Below are 22,670 nucleotides of genomic sequence, written 5' to 3'. Positions count from 1 at the left end.
CAGTTCCAGCAGAAGAGGCATGCACAAAACTCAAACAATCTTTAGCAGGAGCAGCGGATCTGACTCGCCCAGATTACGCGCTTCCCTTTTTCTTGGATGTTTCTGTACAGGACAACGTGGTTAACGGTGTCCTGTATCAGAAACAAAGGGGGAGAAGGTGTATTTTAATGTATTTAAGTGTGATGCTGGACCCATTAGAAAGAAGGCACCCGGTCTGTACACAACACGCAGCAGGAATAGCAAAACTCATTCAAAAAACAGCACATATAGTGATGGGACACCAGTTGGTGGTCCTGACAACACACAGCGTGGTAGCATTTGTGAATTCACAGATTTTCACATTGGCTCCGCTGAGACAAGGAAGATTGAGTAAGATCTTGGAGACCCCGAACCTGGTGTTCACACACCAAGGGATCAATGTGGCTGACCAGATCTAAGGTGGGGAACCACATGATTGCCAAGAGAAGGTCTTGGAAGACCTAAAAATCAGACCAGACTTAGTCAGCGAACCGATAGAGGGCGCTGAAAATTGATACACAGATGGATGCTGCCATGAAGACAAACAGGGAGACCTCCAAGCAGGGTATGCAGTAGTTAGGGAGACAGAGGCAGGTTACCAGGTTGTGAGAGCAGAGAAGTTAACAGAAAGACCATCAGCTCAGAGAGCAGAGCTTCTTGCAATGATCACAGCACTGCAACATGCAAAGGACAGAGAAGTGAACATCTACACTGACTCAGCCTATGTGGCAGGAGCTGTGCATGTGGAACTCAAGCAATGGGAAGGAGCAGGATATCGAACGGCAAATATGACCCCTGTAAACATGCAGAAGAAATGGTGATCTTGGCTCATGTCATTCAGAGACCAACCAGAGTGGCAGTCATAAAAAGTAAAGGACATGACAGAGAAGGGAGCAGGGTGGCAAAAGGAAACGAGGAGGCTGATCAGCGAGCCAAAGAAGCAGCAGGATACACCCCTAGACATCAGATGATGCTGAGCCACCCACAGGTAAGTGATTTACTCCCAAGGGTTGACATGGTTATGATCAAAGATTGTCAAAAGAGAGCATCACTACAGGAGAAGACTGTTTGGAAACAGCGAGGGGGCACTGAAACTGAAGGTGTGTGGAGAGGACCAGATGGTCGACCTATTCTTCCCCCAGAATTAACATTAGGTTTAATAGGCCGGGACATGTAGGAGCACAACAAATTATGAGAAATTTGAGCCACTGGTGGCACCCCTACCTGGCTGACATGGTAAAGAGATGGGTAAGAGATTGTGAAATTTGTGGTAAGTACAACCCAAAGCCAACTGTGAAACCCCACATGGGAGCGTTTCCATTGCAGGTAAGACCAGGGGAAGAGATTGTGATTGACTATACTGATATGATTGACAGAGTTCGAGGGTATCGCTACCTCCTGGTGATGGTCGAATCGATCACAGGATGGCCCAAAGCGTACCCCACAAAAAATGAAGACAGTAAAACAGTGATCAAATGTCTGATAAATCATTACATACCACAACAGGGGTTTCCAAGAAGGGTGAGATCTGACAACAAAGGCATTTCAAAAACAGAGACCTACAGGCAGTGGAATTGGCCTTAGGCTTAAAGCACAAATTTGGTATGGTGTATCATCCAGAATCTCAGGGTAAAGGTGAGCACATGAACTGGAATCTAAAAATCAAATTGGCTAAAATCTGTGCACAGATAAAAATTTATTCGGTTACAGCCCTCCCAGTGGCATTGTTGCAGGTAAGGAGCTCACTAAATAAAGTAACAGGGTTTACACCATTTGAACTATTGACAGGTAGACAGTTCCCAGGCCCCACAGCAGCTATCCCCGAGGAGGAGCAACATATAACCAATTTTCAGTATAAATCATATTTTGATGGACTCAAAGCTTTGTTGTCAGTTTTTGTCTCACAGGTGCACAATGGAGTGACAGGAGGCCAAAAGGGGGATCCACATACAGCAGGGTGGGTCCTTCTGAAGGTCATTAAGAGGAGATGGTCAGAGCCCAGGTGGACAGGACCCCACCAGGTGGTCGAGAGAACGTCGCATGCGTACGCCTATAAAGGAAAGGAGACACCTGGTACCACTGGAGCCAGTGGGCTCCAGCAGAAAAACCAGAAAAAAGGTTCAGTAAATTCAGAGCGCAGTGAAAGGGTCATCTGCCGGCGACCCCAACAAGGCTCTTTTAATCACGGGGCAGAATAATCCCCAGGGAGAGCCTCTGGCTGAGGTAGTCCACCCTCAGTCAGCAACGTGATCTCCTCCGTCAGGAGGGATCTGAAGACAGAAGATAGAAGATCAACGTAAAGATAATTGCAAATAATACCAGAATAACAGACAATTTCACCACACATAACTCATTATCTTTGGCAAAAGGTGTGATAACTGGAAATTGATGACTATGCTTGGGGCACTTAGCATAGGAATTGGTTGACTTTTGCAGGATTTTGGTCACTTGTGGATGCTGTTGGGTGCCCTGCATCCAGTTCCTCTGTATTCGGTGTATTACCAGAACTATTAAAGGAGGGGTAAGGGTCCACCACAGGCATATTAGATGCCGTTGTGGAGAGTGGATTCAGAGGACTGGAGTGGGAGCTCCCAGAAGCAACTACAACTGATTGTGAGCTCTAGAAGAGCTCAAAAGGGGGAATTGAGGGAATTAATTATTGCAGATTTAAGGAATGTAAGGCTTATTGGGGAGCACACTGTGTTTATCTTAAGAAGTTGGAGAGGTGCAGAAAGGAGTAGAGTGGGGGTCGCATAACTGAGCAAGCAGAGCTGGCCTGAGAGGTAAACATATGTCCTTATATGGGTTTTATGGCCCCGAACCATAAAGAACCGGGGCGCGCACAGACAGTCAGATTGCAGGGCGCTTAGGGGAGACAACAGCATGAATGCGGTAAGGGAGAATTAATCTGCAATCTCCAAGCATGCTTGTGTTAAAATCTGCATTATTTTTGACCTTATGTATTATGTGTGGTGATTAATAAATTGTTAAAAATGAAACTGAAAGTCCGATCTCTGCTCTTTAATTACGAACCCGGGAGGGGAAAAGACGGTGTAAGATTAATTCCCCAACACCTGAGTTCTAGAGCTAACGAATTTACTGGATAGCATTCACTTTTATGTAGATTAATTTTATAACCAGAGAAAGATCCAAATTTTCCTGGAGTCGATAAAATTGAAGGAAGACTACATAAGGGATCCGAAACATACAAAAGAAGGTCATCTGCATACAAGGATAACTTACGCTTAATGGGCTCGACACACGGGGAGCGACAAACGACAGCGACAAATGGGCCGCATCGCCACTGGGGTGAAACCGAACACACGGGAGGCGATAGCGACGGCAGCATTGCGAATCGCGCTCTCATGTCACTCATCTCCAAGAAATGTGATTGGTTAGACATTTTCAAAGCAGTCCGTGTCAGACACGGCAATAAAGATGAGTCCGAAGATTTTATTGGAACTGGCTGAAATCTTGCTGTTAAGTCTCCTCTACAAAAGAAAAAGACAACCTTGGGTTCATCCTATATTAGCACAAAAGTCCTCTCTATCCGTCTGTTTAACGTTAGTCTTGTGCCAACACGTTCCCATATGGCTGCCTTTTGTGTGTAAGTCGATAATCACTGTGTGAAGTGTCATATAATATAGGAAAGTCAAACACAGATTAAACGATGCTTTCCTTCATGCTCAAAGTGGTTGCAGACTGCAGCGTGTAGCATACTCTCTGCTCATTGGTCAGTCAATGAAACCCTCGCTGATTGGTTTAGTGCCACGCGACAGCGACAAAAGTAGAACATTTTTCAACTTTGTTGTGTCGCGTCGCCTGGTCGCGTGTGCACGTCTACGTGTACGAGCTCGAAATTTCACATGCACGAATGTCGCCGGTCGCTTAGCTGGAGGAGGGCAAGCGATTGTCGCCTCATCGCACAAGCTCCATAGGAAATGAATGGAGAGCGAGCGACGTCGCTCCCCGTGTGTCGAGCCCCTAACGCCAAAGTGGGTTAATCCATGAAAAGAAAAGAGGGATCTCAGCACAACAGAAAGAGGTTCTATAGCTAAGGCAAACAGGAGGGGAGAAAGAGGACATCCCTGTCTAGTGCCACGACCCAGTGGGAAATAGTCAGATTGAACAGAGTTTGTGATGACACAGGCCTGAGGGGGATGTATAAAGTAGTTTGATCCAGGATACAAACCCCTGTCCAAAACCAAGCCTATTGAGAACAGCAAAGAGGTAGTCCCATTCGACTCGATCAAATGCCTTCTCTGCGTCAAGAGAAATAATCACCTTGGGAAACATGGGGCAGTGAGCTGAAAAAATTGTGTTTAACAGTGTACGAATGTTAAAGAACAACTGGCAGCATTTAATGAATCCATCCTGTTCCTGTGAAATAATTTTAGGAAGAACAGTCTCAAGTTGAGTTGCAAGCACTTTAGCCAAAATCTTAAAATCCACATTTAAAAGTGACAGGGGCCTGTAAGACTCACAAACTGTAGGATCTTTAGCTTTCTTCAGTAGGAGTGAAATTGAGGCCTGGGCTAATGTAGGGGCAACTGGCCATGCCCCAGCGATTTGTTATAAACATCAAGAAGAAGAGGGGCCAGTTTGTCTTTAAACTTTTTGAAAAATTCAGCGGGGAATCCATCTGAGCCCAGAGCTTTAATAATCTGCATGTTTTTAATTGAAGTAAATATTTCTTCCAATTTACTAGGTGCATCAAGTTGGTCAGAAACTAATTTATTTATCCTAGGAATGTCAGTATTCTGGAGGAAGGTAAATGTTTCATGTCAGGCTGTAATTCAGATTTATACAGATAGCAAAAAAATCTCTTAAAAACGTCACTGTTATGGCTGCGTGCCGTTTTGTCTGTGTGTGTCTCTCTCTCTCCCTCTCTCTCTACAGCAGGGGCGTCTCCTCCTAATCAGGGCCACAAGATATAAGGAGGTGGGATAGGAGGCGGTGCCGAGCAGAGCGCAGAGAGTGGTGGTGGAAGCAGTCTGCGGTTTTGGTGGCTCGAGAAACTGTAGTGTTACTCCTGTGGAGAGTGGTTTGTTTGTGGGCTGACCACAGATGTGATCCGGGGTTCCGGAGGGTTGTTTGGATCCAGGGTTCCGGGGGGTTGTTTGGCAGGGTTTCTTTTCTCCCCTGATAAGATAAGTGGCGTCTACCATTTGGAGATAGTTTTGTGTTTTTCCCCTTATTGGCTTCTCGTCTTCCGTTTGGAGATTGTTTTGTGTTTTTCCCCTTTATAGGTTTTTCGTCTCTTAAGTTAGTATCCATTATCAGTGAGCAATAGTCACTTTGTTAAAATTAAGCAGTAGCAGTGGTATAATTTAAGTTCAGAAAGTGGTCTGACTTATCCTCACCAGGTGTGGATAGGTTGTTGGCAATGACTGGAGACGTAGAGATGGGGGATGGGATTTCCCTAATATGGGGAAGGGACTTGGGAGAAAGGAAGTGTTTTTGTTTCATGGTTTGGATGCATGTTCTAGAGTCCAGTTCAGTTGTGCCTATATGTTTTTACAACACAAGCAACCTAATTACTATGCAATTTCCTAATGCTGTGAACCTGTTCACCCATATGGCAATAAAAACCTTCTGATTCTGATTCTGATTCTGATGCTTTCGTATGTCTTAGAGCATAAATTTTAACTTCATTTCATGGAACTGCAGGGGTCTGCAACGCCTCCAAAAAGTCAAACAGGTAATGACAAGATTAAAGGAAATAGACTCCAAAGTTGTGTTTCTGCAAGAAACACATCTTCTTGATGTTGACAGTTTAAGGGTGAGGAGGAGGTGGAAGGGTAAAGTATTCACGGCACAGTTTACATCTCACTCTAGAGGAGTTATGACACTAATACATGAGTCAGTTCCAATACAAATTAAAAACATTATTAAGGACAAAAGCGGAAGATACTTGATACTTCAAGGCTCCCTCCTGTCAGAAACCCTAATTCTGACCAATATTTATGGCCCCAATGTAGACGATAGCAACTTCTACAACGATTTGTTTCTTACCCTCTCAACACTTAAAGGATCTCATGTCATAGGGGGGGACTTTAACTGTACATTAGATCCAGGTATGGATAGATTGACCGGGATTGACCAGTCACACAATAACTGTAGAGCTACAATTCATAGATTTATGAGAGACCTGAAGCTGGTGGATATATGGAGAGAGAGGAACCCAGGCACTAAAACTTATTCCTGCTACTCAAGAGCGTTTCAAACCTATTCAAGAATAGATTTCTTCTTAGTCTCTACAGAATTACAATTTAGAATCCATGACTGCTCGTATGATAATATAGTGATTTCAGACCATGCTCCCTGTTGCCTGGTCTATAGAGAAAAGAAGCTAAAAAGAGACCCTCCGAGATGGCAGTTTCAACATAAATGGCTACAAGATAAAGAATTGGTGAAATATTTAGGAAAGCAAATTGATGAATTTTTCCAAATTAACACCACCCAAACTACGGCATGCACAAAATGGGAAGCATTTAAGGCCTTCCTTAGAGGACATATAATTAGTTACACAGGGGGTAAATCTAAAAAGACTCAAGAAAATAGACTGCAATTAGAGAATAAAATAAGAATACTCCAAGCCAAAGTAAACAGAGACAACAATCCACAACTAGTAAAGGAATTGTTGATTTTGAGAGCAGAATTTGATAAATACTCTGCCTCTAGAGCTGCGTCGAGTCTCCTGCGACTTAATCAAACGTTCTACGAACAGGGAGATAAGGCTGGCAAATTGCTGGCATGGCAGATAAAACAACTAGAATCTAAATTACCCATCACATCTATTATATCAAATGGACAAACTTTGCTGGACCCAGAAGAAATTATTGTTGTTTTTAAGGATTACTATGAAGAACTGTACAAGGCACAGACAACCATAAAATTAGAAGATATTAATACCTTTTTAAACAACTTAGACATACCTAAAATCACAAATGAAAATAAGGACGGATTCTAGAAAATACTAAACAAAAATTAGGAGTAGCCATAGACAGTATGAAATCTGGAAAAAGAGCAGGGCCAGACGGGCTTCTAATAGATTTATATAAGACATTTAAAGATAAACTATTGACCCCCCTATTCGATATGTTGAAAGAAGTCTTCCACTTAAATCATCTTCCTCCTTCAATGAATGCAGCCATGATTACACTTCTGCCAAAGCCTGGGAGATCCCCAAACAAATGCGAGAATTTTAGACCAATCAGTCTGTTAAATTCGGATCTGAAAATAATCTCTAAGGTGTTAGCACAACGTTTACAAAAGATTTTACCAAGCATAATTGACCGAGATCAAAATGGATTCATTAAGGGGAGGCAAGGCTTTCATAATGTGAGGAGACTACTGAATATAATTCATTATAACAAAGATGCAGCAGATTCAGCCCTTCTATCATTGGATGCCGAAAAGGCTTTTGATAGGGTTGAATGGTTGTATCTTTTTCAGGTCCTGGAAGAATTTAAATGTGGAAATAATTTTGTGAAATGGATCAGAATATTGTACGAAAACCCCTCAGCTGAGGTAATAACTAATAGAAACATATCTAAACCAATAAAGATTAATAGGGGTTGCAGACAAGGCTGGCCACTTTCACCTTTGTTGTTCACACTAGCAATAGAGCCATTCGCGATTGCAATACGCTCACACCATCAACTTAGTGGAATCACCATTGGATCTACAGAACATAGGATCTCCCTGTTTGCGGATGACGTGATCTTATTTCTATCCAAATTAGACAAATCAATACAAATTATTCTGGAAATAATTAAGTTATTTAGTGAGGCCTCTGGCTACAGAATAAACAAAACCAAGTCTTCTATTTTACTACTAAATACAAAGGAGAGAATTAATCCAATCCCAGAAGCAGTGCAATTTAATGTAGTGACAGAGTTTGAGTATCTGGGAATTCATATTCTCCCAGATCTTGAACAAGTAGTTGGAACTAATTATAAACTCATAATGACTGAAGTCAGTAAGTCAATTGAGAGATGGATGCCACTACCAGTATCTATGATCGGGAGAATAAATATAATAAAAATGAATGTATTACCAAAGTTAATCTATGTATTCCAAAATATCGCCCTTCCACCTCCTCCTGAATTTTTCCCACAAATTAAGAAGATGCTAATACGCTTCATATGGAACAACAGGAAGTCAAGACTCTGTTTGTCATTATTATACCTCCCCTACGATCGTGGAGGCTTAAAACTCCCAAATATTTTGTCGTATTACCAGGCTACACAGTTGAGATCTACGATGTTTTACTATACTAATCATTCCCCACATTGGACTGACATGGAGACTCATGGACTAAATCTGACTCTCCCCTCATATATTTATTCGAATACAATAACTAAACTGCTGAAAAAAACTGAAAACCCATTCCTTAAAAATATGATATGGGTATGGAGGGATGTAAAGAAACTTTTAAACAAGCCATTTTGCCTATCTCAGTTCAGTCCAGTGTGGGGTAATCAATTATTTTTACCTGGTAGAGCGGATGCAACATTTAAACTATGGAAAGACAAAGGACTTCAAACAATTCAAGATCTTTATTTGCCTGAGTCTGATATATTAATGAGCTTCCAGGATGTACAAAGACAATTCCACCTAGATAAGAAACATTTCTTTAAATATCTCCAACTTAGAGATTTTATAAGAAGACATCAAAACAATGTACTGATAAAACCTGGTCTATCAACTTTGGAAGAAATGCTGACAAAAGATAGTGGGAAGAAAGGTATAATATCTGAGTTTTATCATTTAATGATGTTGCATGTTTCTAAAGGATCCTATGATAGACTTAATGCTTGGAAGGAAGACTTGTCACTAGAAATATCTAAGGAGGATTGGCAAGAGGCATGTGCATTGGCCCACACTAGATCTATCAACACACGTTTCAAAATGATGCAGTATAAATGGTTAATGCAGGTTTATGTAACACCAGTAGATCTCAACAGGTACAAGAGCGAGATACCTGATGTATGTCCAAAATGTGCAGAATACAGAGGAACACTGATCCACTGCATGTGGTATTGCAGGAAAACAACACTGTTTTGGAAAGAGGTCAAGGATATAAATGAGAGAATTATTTCCAAACAATTAAAACTGGATCCAAAGCTGTTTTTACTTGGATTGTACCCAGAAAAATGCAAATACACTAAAAATGAACGGATATTTATAGATTTAGGCCTGCTCAATGCAAAAAGATGTATATCGTTGTTTTGGAAAAAAATTCGTAGACCGACTGTCAACCAGTGGATCCAACAGATGCTAAATGCCCTCCCATTAGAGAAGATTACGTATGTACTAAAGGGCAAACAAGACTTGTTTGAGAGTATTTGGAACCCTTTCATTATGTATATTAAAAACCTAAAAATGCCAGAGGGCGGGACAGGTGTCTGAAGGAAATGGACACTGCAGTTCCTAAATATGAACAATCCTTTTTTCATTTTTTGTTGTTTGTGGCACTGATGTTACTGTGTGTAGATCTGTGGCAGGTTGCATTGCATTCAGGGTTTTGTGAAAGGCATCTTGTTGTATTGTTCGGTTTTGCTTTTGAGTGAATTTGGTTCTGTTATTGTAACGGGGTTTGCTTGTTTTTGGTTTTGCTTTTTGGTTTATCTTTGTTCCTTTGGTTAAATCATTGAAAATTTATTAAAGATACTTTGGCAAAAAAAAGGCTTAAAAGATGATAACGTAAATTTGATTATATATATCTCAAAATAAAAATATGCTTGTTTTTTTTTAACTTTATATAAAATCTGGCTTCTTTTGAACAACCCAAAATGTCTATAAAAAGGTGATGCAGTGAAGGTGAAAATGATTAACACTGAATGTTTATAGTTTTAGCAGCTGTAACATTTTGGGACCTAAAGATAAAAAATGTATTATCAGTTTAAAGGTGCCTCAAGGGTTAATGACCAAAATCACTGAAGTACTTTTATCAATGTTACATTTTTTCAAAGTACTTGTTCCTTTGTCTTTTATTCACAGGATGCACAGGAGTTGGTACTTTGTCACATAACCATTGTTTTTGATGACAAAGATGGGCTGATAAATTTTTTGCATTCAGGGTCTTATCCTCTGTGTGTGCGTTCAAAGTCAAGAGACTCAAACTTTCAGTGTAGTTTCCTGATTTTTCACAATATTTCATATAGTTTCATAATGACTTAATGTGTGCTCTGTGTCAACAGCTGCTGGAGGCGAGGGCGAGTGTCCTGGGAGTGAAGGAGGTTGCCTTCTGGGACAGTGTCACCAATGACCTCATGTTGGATGAGGAGGATGGCGTCTCAGAGGGCGTATCGGGCTGGATTAAGACCCCCAAGCTTCCCCAGCCAGGAGCTCAGTGACCTCTGAGCCAAACTGCAAGACAGACTAGAAGCTCACCCTAAATACAACGCCATGCACCATAAGTGTTTGTATGCTGGACCATACTCTGAGAGAAAGCCACCACCACATGGCCCAGAAGTAGCAAAGCATTATATGTCATAATGTTTTTGTTTTCTTTACATATATATATATATATATATATATATATATATATATATATATATATATATATATATATATATATATATATATACATGGATTATATAATGTGTGTATGTGCATGTTGCTTTGTAAATAAAAGAAAAAAAAGAAATTCAAACTTGTGCCTCACAATTTGTTTCTCTTAATTAAATTCCTTTTAGTTGAGGTTATTAGCATGGCATGAATACAACATAACATACAAGGTATATCACAGAAATAATAATTAAAAATAATTTTTATTACTGGGTTATTATTTATTAGGGAGGGGCTTACCCAGGCCTGTCTTTATAAAGGCCAATGGGGGACAGATCTACCAGCCAATCACATGTGAGTGCTGAATTGTGATGGCATTTTTTTCATCCAATGACAGAGAAGCCACATGGGTCTGTTGCTGCTGCTTCGGCTTGCAGTGCTGCTATTCATATGTAAAGTAGTCAAAAGCCTGCCGGCTCCCCCCGTACCTCTACCCCCCGCTGCTTCTGGTGGTACGTAAACGACCATATCCGTCTCAGGCAAACGAAATGCGCATCCCCGTATGCTGACGAAAGCTGCCGTTTACTAGCGGCGCCCGCGTCAGTATACGGGGACGAATATGCTTCTTTTCGTGCAGTGTAGACCACTGGTGAGTACTGGTGACCACTGGTGAGTACTTGCTTTGCATTTGTATGACTCACAGAAACCTCCTTTACATATGAGAGCCTGCCCTAGACCTGAGGAGAGGGGGGGAGCTGAGGGAGCACTGACACAGAGAGTCCACGGCAGTTTCCCTACAGTTTTTTATTCTGGCCAAAGCCTCCTGCTGAGAGCCCGAAAGCTCAAGCCACGCGGCAATATTACATACAAGAAACTGTCGAAAAACCCACTTTTCATGCAATGTGGGTTGGCTGCTTCCCTGGGTTACTGCTGGCTCTGTGCTGGTACCCGCTCTTACACACTGGGGGTCCATGTATGGAACCCTCATGTGTGTGTGTGTGTGTGTGTGTGTGTGTGTGTGTGTGCCTGCATATGTGCGTGTGTGCGTGCATGTGTGTGTGCGTGCGTGTGTGGACAGCTGGGCCTGGGTCTGTGGCTTGCTGAGCCTTGTACCGCTCCACGCTGCTCCCCACTGATCGTAACTGCCACCCCTGGCGTGTGGGTGCCCGTGTGTCCCGGGGTATGTGGCCGGATGTCTTGGCGTGGTTTCTGGACCTCCTTGGCATTCGGGGGGGCTGTGCCAGGTGTCGGGCGGTTCTTGGGTACTTGGGGCCTTGGGGCCCGCATGGTCGGCTCGTGCTGAGGGTACCGTCCTGCGGGGGGGGGGGGGTGCTCATTGCTTCTGGCTCTCTGGACACTTGCCCTTTGACCGTGGGGGCTCCGTCTGTGGTCTTCGATTTTTCTTTTTTTTTCCTTTCTTCCTTTTGCCCCTCCCTGAGCCTGGTTCTGCTGGAGGTTTCTTCCTGTTAAAAGGGAGTTTTTCTTTCCCACTGTCACCAAGTGCTGCTCATAGGGGGTCGTTTTGACTGTTGGGTTTTCTCTGTATTATTGTAGGGTCTTTACCCACAATACAAAGTGCCTTGAGGCGACTGTTTGTTGTGATTTGGCGCTATATAAATAAAATTGAATTGAATTAATGATTAAACAAAACAAAATCTAAAATGTGATAACACTGAACAATAGATTTTTTAAAAATACATTTCTGTTGTCACCATTGTTCCCTGTCAAGTTGTTGAGTGCAGATTTTATGTGTAAACTAATTGATTGCTGTTGTGTCAGGGAAAGTTGGTTTAATTAGAAGTATATTGAGTTAGAAACAGATGTTAGAGAGAGTCTTGTGTTCAGTGGAAAGACTGAATTATCATTGGACCACAGTTCATTTCCATTAAATTTAAGTACTGACCCTAAAGACCTACAGTGCAGTGCATGACTCAACTCTTTAGTTATAGAGAGCTAGGGAAGAACCAGAACTGTACTTCAATGGAGTGTCTTTTCCCACCAGTACCTGTCACCAGTCTCTTACACTTTATGCCCTCTAGGGAACTACAGCTGCTTCACAAGGAACAATATATCAGCCATAAGTTGTAGGGCATTTGTTTCAGGGGGGTGGAAGCACTCTCTATGTGACAATTGCTAACACTACAGTGGGTTGATAACTTCTCTTCTAGTTCTGTTGCAATAGCTGAGGTACTGCTGCAATCCCCTCATCATGGGGTTTGACACTGCAATGACCAAGACCCTTGTGTAGCAAGCTGTCAGTGACAATGACAATGAGGATGTGAGAAGCATATCCCACTGTCTAATCTCTCTATTTCTGCACCATGATGTCGAGAATGGACAGTGAAGTGAAAGGTTATATTAAAGTCAGACGCCATACCAATGCATGTTTTTATTGTAGCTACAGAGAAGTGTATAAATAGTTTTTCCAGGAACTCTATCTATCTATCTATCTATCTATCTATATATATATATATATATATATACATACATACACATATATGTGTGTGTGTGTGTGTGTGTGTGTGTGTGTACACATGTCTACAGGGTATAGTTGGCTGATAGTTGTTTGTTCCTCAAAGTTTATGGTAAAAAAATGTAGAGGTGCAAACTTTTCCTCACCATTTGTTTCACTTCCATAATTATAGGGGTTCCCTTTGGATTATATATTTCAGTTTTACATCAAGTATGATGTGTCTGAAATCACTGTCCTATTTTTTTTTTAATATAACCTCAATGTTTTAATTCACAGATAATACAAAACAGATTCTGCAGCTGATAAAATTTGTGGTATTTGTTATAGTAAGAACAAAATAAAAAATGAGGCACTGACAATGAACAGCACATATGGAGAATATTTGTATGTGAGTCCTTTAACTCTGTTTACATGATGTTGGCCTCACAGGAGCCAGACTTGAGTATTTCAAGTGTAACAATTTGTTTAACAGATTTTCTGAACCAGGGGTAAAACAAAGCATAGATCAGAGGGTTTATACAGGAGTTTAAATAGAACAGACATACTACTAATGTAACAGATGAAACACTGAACACGGCATCTTGACCTGAAAGTGTAACACAATAATATGGACACAGACATATTAGAAACACAATAATAAGAACACTGATAGTCCGTAATGCTTTCATTTCAGATTTCTTAACATTTGTACTTAGTGACCCCTCATGTGTCACAACTGCAATGTGAGAACGCAGGGCGCGAGCTTGAGACACAGCCACAACAAAAACTCTAAGATAAAGAACTACAATCACAATGACAGGCCCAACAAAGGACAGCAAAAGATCTGCAACTCCAAAAGCATGAACAACAACAACTACACACTCTCCATAGCAGGAATTATGACTGCCTGGTTGCACCAGATTATCTTTCAACACCAGACACTGAAAGAGTGAAGAACAGATCCAACACAGATAAACACAGGCCTTTGCTCTTTTTGGAGTGACTTTGGTGGAATAATGGAGAGGGTAACAAATAGCCACATAGCGGTCAATTGATATGAGCACCATGGTTCCTACTGAGGCAGAGGTAATAATGTAGCTCAAGAGAAAATACATACTACATATGAGGTCACCGAGGAACCAGCACCCATCTATGATCATAATTGGAAAGAACATCAAGAGACCCACAAAGCAATCGGCGACAGCCAGAGAGAGGAGGAGGAGGTTGGTGGGGGTGTGCAGCTTCCTGAGAAAGACAGACAGCAGTAAAATTATTTGTAGTAACAATTACAATTTTATACAGATAAAAGTATAAGAGAAACAGATTATTTAGAAACATACATTTTCCCTCATACTTTAGATATCATATCATTTATATTTTTCTGCTTCATAAAACCCAACCACCTGATCCATAATAAAATGATTACTTGAAGTGGGAGATGGAGATGATGAGCAGCAGATTAAGAATCACAGTGAGCAGCGCGACGGCGGACAGTGTAATATAAATGAGTACAGATAAAGAGTGAGGTCGAATGGACTTCCTGCAGGAGGAATTGAGGATCTGTGGAAAGCAGAGATCAACTTCTTCAAAGATTTTCATCATTAGGAAAATGAAGAAATGACTAACTGTTGAGCTCTGCCAGCTTTATATTGAAAGCCTTTGTCATATCCTGGTTTAATTATGTTCTTGCTCCACATTGCTCCACCTCCCTTCCTCCCTTCTGGAGGAAATTTTCTTTCAGTATGTTTACTCCTGTGCCAAAATCTTGAATAATTTCATTGGGTATGGGTGTATTTAAACTTTTTTTTTTAATTTATATATTCCATGGCCTTCCCTCCTGTTAATAACTTTGATTTATATTGTGCCACTTCATTGAATTAATTACTGATTTTGTTACGCGTGGCGTGTTAGATCCCAGCTAATCCTGTAAAGGAGATATGGACCAGTTCTCCTTTTGAAAGGGTCCAAGTCTCTGTTCCTAAAGAGTCTTAACCTAATAAGAATGACCAGAAACTAGTTTAAGCTGGTGAAGGTGAGACATGGAGCACTGGTGAATTGGTCTTCATTTTAATTTAGTGGCTAGAAAAATACCCCCCAGAGATCTTTATTTTCATGGGCAAGAACAACCTGTTAGACCCACTGAAAAGTTGTAAAAATTCTATACAAGATTTAACTTTCACCGTTAAATAAAGAATTTAAAAAGTTAATATCCACAAATTATTCTGTTAGTGCTACTTGAGTCTGCATTTAAGCATTTAAGAATGGGGAAAGCATGCAGTTCAGTCAAATTATAGAATTAAGTTGATTAGTATAAGTCACTTCAGAAATCACTAAAAGTAATCATATGACCCGCAGCTAAATATCGTATAATAATTTTGAAAAGAGGACCGTTGCATGGACAGTACAGTCTCCCTTTTTCGAACAGGCTGTTCATGGAGCCAAAGGCATAATTGTAACTTGTTAGGGATTATTTTTTACTTAATGAATAAAGGACAAATGTTTAAAGGTAAACTCCAGTAAATTAATTAATGAGCCATGGATTAACCAAATAATAAACAATTAAATAATACATTAGACAGAGAGCAGCAGATCTGAAAGTGCTGACTAACTTCTTTGTCTCAGTGTATCTTATCTTGAGGATCTTGAGAGAGAGAGTGCACACTTTTACTCGGAGTTCCCACATGCACGTGTGAAATTGATTCTTTAATATATTAAATGTCTTACATTTTTAATTAAAGTGTTTCAGGTGTCTACCTTCATAATCAACCTGTTTACCTGTCAATTTGGTGACCCCGACATGATAAGGACTGATTACAGGTAATGACAGGTGATTTGTGAAGGAGGATGATTGTGAAAGTGGATGATGGGGAAAATTTTGTCCAGGACTCACCTTGGGACTTTAAGTCCTTAAAACACTCACAGGGGGCACCTCATAAAAAGGTAAGCAGAAACCTGTTGTTTTTAAATAACCGAATTCTGCATTATTGGATGTTAAAATTTTTCTGTGAGTGAGGAGGAGATAAGGTCACGAGAGAACAAATTTTAGAGAGTCTGTTAAATAAACTGCTTGAAGTTTGCACATATTAAAGCATCAGAAAAACTAAAGGGGTTTGACAAAAAAAATAATAATAATAATGGGTAAAGAAACAAAATAAATTAAGTGACAAGTGAGTGAAAAATGATTGTGAGAGATACTGTAAATGTAGAGGTTACATGGACCTGCCCTCCTGTAGGCCCACCACCTGCAGGAGGCATTGTAGGGGGCGGGTGCAGTGCGTGTGTTGGTGGTGGCTGAGGGCAGAGGCCCTGGTGGACCGATCCCAGGCTATCAAGACTAGCTATCGGGACATGGAATGTCGCCTCTCTGGTGGGAAAGGAGCCTGAGCTAGTGCATGAGGTTGAGCGATATAATTGGGCTCACCTAAACGCATGGTCTGGGTTCTGGAACCAGGGGGCTGGACTGTATTCCAGTCTGGAGTTGCCCTCAGGAAGAGGCCGCGAACGGGGGTGGGTATTCTTGTATCCCCCAGGCTTGCTGCCTGTAGGTCTGAGTTTTCACCCGTGGACAAGAGGGTTGTTTCCCTGCACGTTCGGGCCAGGGAACAGGTCCTGACTGTTGTTTGTGCTTATGTGCTGAATGACAGTTGCTGGGCAGGGTGCTCGAAGGTGCTCTGTCCTGTGAGTCCATCGTCTTGCTGGGAGACTTCAACGGACAATGACAGTGAGACCTGGAGGGGCGTGATTGGGAGGAACAGCCTGCTCGATCCGAACCCGAATGGTGTATTGTTATTGGACTTCTGTGCAAACCACAGTTTGTCCATAACAAACACCATGTTCAAACATAAAGATGTCCATAAGTGCACATGGTACCAGGACACCCTAGGTGGCAGGTCAATGATCAATTTTGTAAGCGTATTACCAGACCTGCGGCCGTATGTTCTGGACAGGGGTAAAAAGAGGAGCTGAGCTGTCAACTGATCACCACCTGGTGGTTAGTTGTATCAGGTAGCGGGAGAAGATGCTGGACAGACCTGGTGCACCTAAATGTATTGTGAGGGTGTGCTGGGAATGCCTGGCAGAAGCCCCAGTCCACGAGATCTTCACCTCCCCCCTCCAGCAGAACTTCAACTGCGTTCCGAGGGAGGCTGAGGACATTGAGTTCAAATGGACCATGTTCCGCACCTTCATTATTGAGGCTGCTGCTCAGAGCTGTGGCTGCAAGGTGGTTGGTGCCTGTCATGGTGGTAACCCCCGAACCAGATATGGTCACCGGAGTTAAAGGGAGACATCAAGCTGAAGAAGTAGTCCTATCGGGCTTGGTTAGCCTGTGGGACTCCGGAGGCAGCTGACAGGTATCGGCAGGTCAAGTGGAATGCAGCTCCGGCAGTGGCCGAAGCAAAAACTCGGGTGTGGGAGGAGTTCGGTGAGGCTATGGAAAAAGCCTTTTGAAGGGCATTGAAGCAATTCTGGCAAACTGTCAGGTGACTCAGGAGGGGAAAGCAGTGCTCACACGGTTTATAGTGCGAGTGGGGTGCTGCTGACTTCAACTGAGGCTATTATTGGACGGTGGAAGGAATACTTCAAGCACCTCCTGAATCCCACTGACACGCCTTCTGTAGTGGAAGCAGACTCTGGGGACGAGGGGGATAACTTGCCCTGTTATGTGTTCACTGATCCACACCACCAGTATCTAGAGCAATGACATCAGAATGTCATTCGGACTGGAGAAGTGTAGTCGGATGGTAACTAAGAGAGGAAAAGTAGTCAGAACTGAGGGGATTACATTACCAGTAGGCAAGATTGCAGACGTTGAATACAGCTACAAGTATTCAAGGAATCCCACAGGCAAATGGGAACCATGAAAATGTTGCTAGGAAAGCTCCAACCTTCAAGTACCTGCAGAGAGTAAGGCAAATCATGAAGAGTCAGCTGAATGGGAAGAAAAGATCTGGGATATCAACACCTATGCCCTGCCAGTTTTCAGATAACCCTGCTGGGATAACAAGCTGGCCAGAGGAGGAAATACAAGCCACTGATGTCAAGACAAGAAAGCTCCTTACCATGCATGGAGGGTTACACCCCAAATCCAGCACCCTGAGACTGTACGCTAAGTGGAAGGAAGGTGGCCGAGGACTAGTGTCAGAACCACTGTCATTGGGTATGGGTGTCAGGAAGATGGCCACAAAAGATCTTGTGATTAGTGAGTACTTAAGGCAGCAAAAACCCAAGAAAGAAGAGGACAAATAACAGGAACCATCATGGAATGACAGGCCTCTGCATGGCATGTACCACCAACAGATAGAACAAGTGCCTGACACAGAGTCACTAATCACCACACCAGGCAAGACCCCAGGTGCAGGCTGTGCAGAGATGCTCCTGAGACAATCTACCACATAACAGCAGGGTGCAAGGTGCTAGCAGGCAGGGCATACATGGAACGCCATAACCAAGTGGCCGGCATAGTATACAGGAACATCTGTCAAAATGGGACACGCCCCCAAGGGTGGTTGAGAACAAAAGAGCTAAGATCCTGTGGGACTTCCAGAAACAGACAGACAAACTTGTGATGGCTATCCAACCAGACATCGTAGTGGTGGACAAACAAAGGAAGAAAGTCGTGGTGATAGACGTTGTAATACCAAGTGACGGGAACATCAAGAAGAAGGAACACGAGAAGCTCGACAAATACCAAGGGCTCAGAGAGGAGTTGGAAAGGATGTAGAAGATAAAGGTAACAGTGGTCCCCGTGGTAATCGGTACACTTGGGGTAGTGACCCCCAAACTGGGAGAGTGGCTCCAGCAGATTCCTGTAACAACATCCGAGATCTCTGTCCAGATGAGCGCAATACTGGGAATAGCTAAGATACTGTGCAGGACCCTCAAGCTCCCAGGCCTCTGGTAGAGGACCCGAGCTTGGAGGGCAAAAATAGACTGCCCATAGGGGCAAGCTGGGATTTATATATATATATATATATATATATATATATATATATATATATATATATATATATATATTGCCTGCACTCTCCTCACCCTCACCCACAGCGGAGCCAGCCCCATCACCCACCCCAACCCAGCCTCACATCCACCTCAGGGCTGATCAGGTGAAAATTCAGCTCAGGAAGACGAAGATCAGGAAGGCAGCGGGTCCGGATGGAATCAGCTCCAGACTGCTCAGGGACTGTGCAGACCAGTTCTGTCAGGTGCTCCTACACATCTTCAACCTGAGCCTGAATCTAGAGAGGGTTCCTGAACTGTGGAAGACTTCCTGCATATTTCCAGTGCCAAAGATCGCACAGCCCAGGGAGTCCAACCACTACAGACCTGTGGCCCTGACTTCTCACCTGATGAAGACCATGGAGAGGCTCATCCTGCACCACCTCCGCCCACTGGTGAGCTCAGCACTGGACCCCCTGCAGTTCACCTACCAGCCCGGCATCGGGGTGGACGATGCCGTCGTCTGCCTGCTGCACAGATCCCTCTCTCACCAAGAGCAGGCGGGGAACACTGTGAGGGTCATGTTCTTTGACTTCTCCAGTGCTTTCAACACCATCCAGCCTGCACTGTTGACAGGGAAGGTGGAGGGAGCCGGAGTGGACAGGCAGCTGACTGCATGGACCCACCACCTCACTAACAGACCACAGTATGTTAGGTGCCATGACTGTGTGTCTGATGTGGTAGTCTGCAGCACGGAAACAATAAAAATATTATAATCCAGACGCGGCGGCTTTTTTGATGCAATTAGCTGTTCACGGGGATTCCTACATTGAAATGCATGTCATCACGATGTCAGCATCAACTATCTCTGATTTTTTTGGCGCGTAATTGAACACAACAACAGGAAGTGACGTCATCTCCCGGGAAATCTGTTCGCCTCGCTTGTAGTCGTACTCTCGCTGCCGCTTGTAGTCGCACTCTCGCTGTCTCTCCTAGTTGGTTTCTTGTTTGAAAAAACACAGACACACATAGATCGCACACATTACAAACTTGCCACAAACACACTACACACTGCCACACAAAAAATAATGGTACCGCGAAAACCCGGACCCGCGAAACGGTACTCCGTACACGAAGCTTTGGCGCTAATCACCGTGCCGGATGAAGATGGGGCTTCGGTCCACTCTTCTGGTCCGGATTCAGCTGATAGTGGCGATGAAGCGGACTTCCTTGAAGGCCTGGATCCGTGCCATGACATGTATGTATATATTCATGAAATATTGGGTTTATTTTTTTAGATAGAGAAAAGTAAGGAAAATATACAACTGTAAGAATTTCGCGCCAAATACGCACTATTATTTTATTACTCTCATGCTAAACACGCGTAACACATCGTGTAACTTCTCCTGTGTGCAGTGTTGCTGATGTTGAGGAGGAGATATTTGATGGATCCTCTTCCACTGAGCCACCCTGCACTGTGGAGGGAGGCAGAGGGCGAGACAGGAGTCGGAGGAGTCGGCCTCCAGCAAAGCGGGGAAATCGCTCCAGATCAGAGAGACTCTCTGGTGATGTAGCTGCCTGGAAAAATGAAACCGAGCCTGACAGTTTGCCACGTCCCCTACCACATTTCCTGCCTAAAAGAAGGCCAGGTGTGCAGCCACCTCTCTCAGAATTTGTGGACAGTCCAGCTCCATCAGAACTATTCAAGCAGTTTTTTGATCAGGCAGCTATCAAAACATTATGTGTAAACACAAACAAAAATGCAGCCAAAAATATTGCTGCTGGGAAAAAATTCAGATGGACTGACATTACAGAGACTGAGATGTATCAGTACATTGGGCTGACACTGTACATGGGGCTTCTGAAGCGGCCGAAGATCAAAGATTTTTGGTGCACCAGTTCCATCTTCCGTGTGCCGTATCCTCCTCAGGTCATGCCCAGAGATCGCTTCTACAACATCGCCTGGAACATCCATATGAGTGACCCTGCAGAAGATGCTCTCAATGACAGCAGGAAAGGCATGGATAATTATGACTGCCTGCACAGAATTCGCCCTCTGTATGACAGCTTACGTGTAGCCTGCAAAGCTGTTTACCACCCCCAGCAACACCTTTCGGTGGATGAGCGCATGGTAGCCACCAAAGCCCGAATTGCTCTGAAGCAATACATAAAGAACAAACCCACAAAGTGGGGGATAAAACTTTTTGTGCTGTCTGACAACACAGGCTACACGGTTGACTTCAGCATTTACACAGGCAGGTCCACTCTGGTAAGTGGGAAGGGGCTGTCGTTTGATGCTGTGATGTCACTCATCCAAAAAAGCTACCTGGGATCTGGTTATCACATTTATTGTGATAATTTTTACACCAGCCCAGCACTTTTCAGTCACCTGCATGGCCTGGGATTTGGAGCCTGTGGCACATTTCGGGACACAAGAATTGGCATTCCAAAAACAAAAGAAAATGCCCTGACCAAAAAATCTCCAAGAGGGACCATCAGGTGGATCAGAGAGGGACCTCTCATCTTCATCAAATGGATGGACACTAGGGAGGTGAGTGTGTGCTCCACCCTGCACACTGCCTTTTCAGGGGACACTGTCAAGAGAGCATGCAAGGTTGGTGGGAAATACAGAGCAATTGAGGTGCAGGTGCCAACAGCTGTAAAGGACTACAACCAATTCATGGGTGGGGTTGACCTTTCAGACCAGCTAATTGGCTCCTATTCCTCATGGAGAAAAAGCAGGAAATGGTATGTCACAGTGCTGCATCATTTCATTGACATTGCTGTAACTAACAGCTATTTGCTCAGCAAGCAGCTGTGTAGCAGACTGAAGCAGCAACCAATGACACACCAGGCCTTCCAGGAACTGCTGACAGCTGAGCTCTGTGGGGTCCCCTCACAACCAGTCCTGGAGAGCTATCACCATTTTCCTGTTGCCATTTTTGAAGGGGCACCTGACCAGAAAAAGGCCACACAGGGGCGCAGGAAGTGCAGGCTGTGTGGGAAGTGCACTCCCTTCATGTGTGAGGCATGTAAAGTACCTCTGTGTGTCATTGTGGACAGGAACTGTCACAAGACCTACCACAGCTCCGCTTGTGGTACTGAGAAGTGACATTTTATTATATCTTTCTGTATTTTAGTTCTTGGGACACTTGGATCTTGATTGTACTATTGTAAATAATTGCTCTGAGGTAAATGCTGTATTTTTTGCAAATTGTGCCAATACAATTTTTATGTGAATTTTTGATACACTAAAAATAAGCGTTTTTCAATAATCTCAATAATCTATCACAGCTCCACTGGTGCTAATGAAATGGAAAGTTTTAACAATGCCTTTCTTTTTATGAATTCCTGGGACAGTTAAAAATTTGATTGCACTTTTGTAAATAGTTTATTTTTGATATATATGCTGTCTTTTTGCAAATTGTTCATAATATTTCATTTTTCGTTTTTGCTACAGTTTATAAAAATGAGTGTATCTCCAAAATGTCCAAAAGTTATGGATGCACTCCAAATAAAATTTCTGTGTTTTGAAAGACCTCTGTGCATCTTTTTCTCATTTACAATTTTGAGGGATACAGCTATGGATTTTATTTATCTAGAAAAATATGTAAAAATAAAAACCGATTTTTATTTTTTTGTGGATTAGTGCACTTTTTAGCTAATTTCTGTAGTTGTTATGGATTTATTTCATACATATTATTAAAATTTGGGATGTAAGGATTCTATTGATGTATAGACAGTT

The 22,670-nt window shown here is 42.8% G+C and overlaps 2 protein-coding genes across 2 annotated transcripts; one reads left to right on the top strand and one right to left on the bottom strand.

Moving 5' to 3' along the window:
• Positions 1-13,416: 13,416 nt before the first annotated feature.
• LOC115776706 (trace amine-associated receptor 8a-like) lies at positions 13,417-14,587 on the bottom strand. The gene is made up of 2 exons (XM_030724468.1): positions 14,415-14,587; positions 13,417-14,233 (listed from the first exon to the last, which is right to left on the bottom strand). Exons 1-2 carry the CDS (start codon positions 14,585-14,587, stop codon positions 13,417-13,419), a joined length of 990 nt encoding a protein of 329 aa, XP_030580328.1.
• A 5,426-nt stretch (positions 14,588-20,013) lies between these two features.
• On the top strand, positions 20,014-22,380 carry LOC115776656 (piggyBac transposable element-derived protein 4-like). The gene is made up of 2 exons (XM_030724378.1): positions 20,014-20,183; positions 20,342-22,380. The coding sequence occupies exons 1-2, from the start codon at positions 20,014-20,016 to the stop codon at positions 22,035-22,037; spliced, it is 1,866 nt and encodes a 621-aa protein (XP_030580238.1). The 3' UTR covers positions 22,038-22,380.
• The last annotated feature ends 290 nt before the right edge of the window (positions 22,381-22,670 follow it).

The sequence above is a fragment of the Archocentrus centrarchus genome, unplaced genomic scaffold (assembly GCF_007364275.1).
Source record: "Archocentrus centrarchus isolate MPI-CPG fArcCen1 unplaced genomic scaffold, fArcCen1 scaffold_36_ctg1, whole genome shotgun sequence".
Taxonomy (NCBI): domain Eukaryota; kingdom Metazoa; phylum Chordata; class Actinopteri; order Cichliformes; family Cichlidae; genus Archocentrus; species Archocentrus centrarchus.
The sequence above is the reverse complement of the archived record's forward strand: the minus strand, read 5'-3'. Positions and strand labels throughout refer to the sequence as shown.

Excerpts from the sequence above, each read along its gene's own strand:
- LOC115776656 (XM_030724378.1), top strand. The coding sequence starts at position 20,014 with ATGGTACCGCGAAAACCCGGACCCGCGAAACGGTACTCCGTACACGAA. Across the intron at positions 20,184-20,341 it reads CTGGATCCGTGCCATGACAT|TGTTGCTGATGTTGAGGAGG; the intron begins GTATGTATATAT and ends TCCTGTGTGCAG.
- LOC115776706 (XM_030724468.1), bottom strand. The coding sequence starts at position 14,587 with ATGAAAATCTTTGAAGAAGTTGATCTCTGCTTTCCACAGATCCTCAAT. Across the intron at positions 14,234-14,414 it reads ATCTCCATCTCCCACTTCAA|GAAGCTGCACACCCCCACCA; the intron begins GTAATCATTTTA and ends TGTCTTTCTCAG.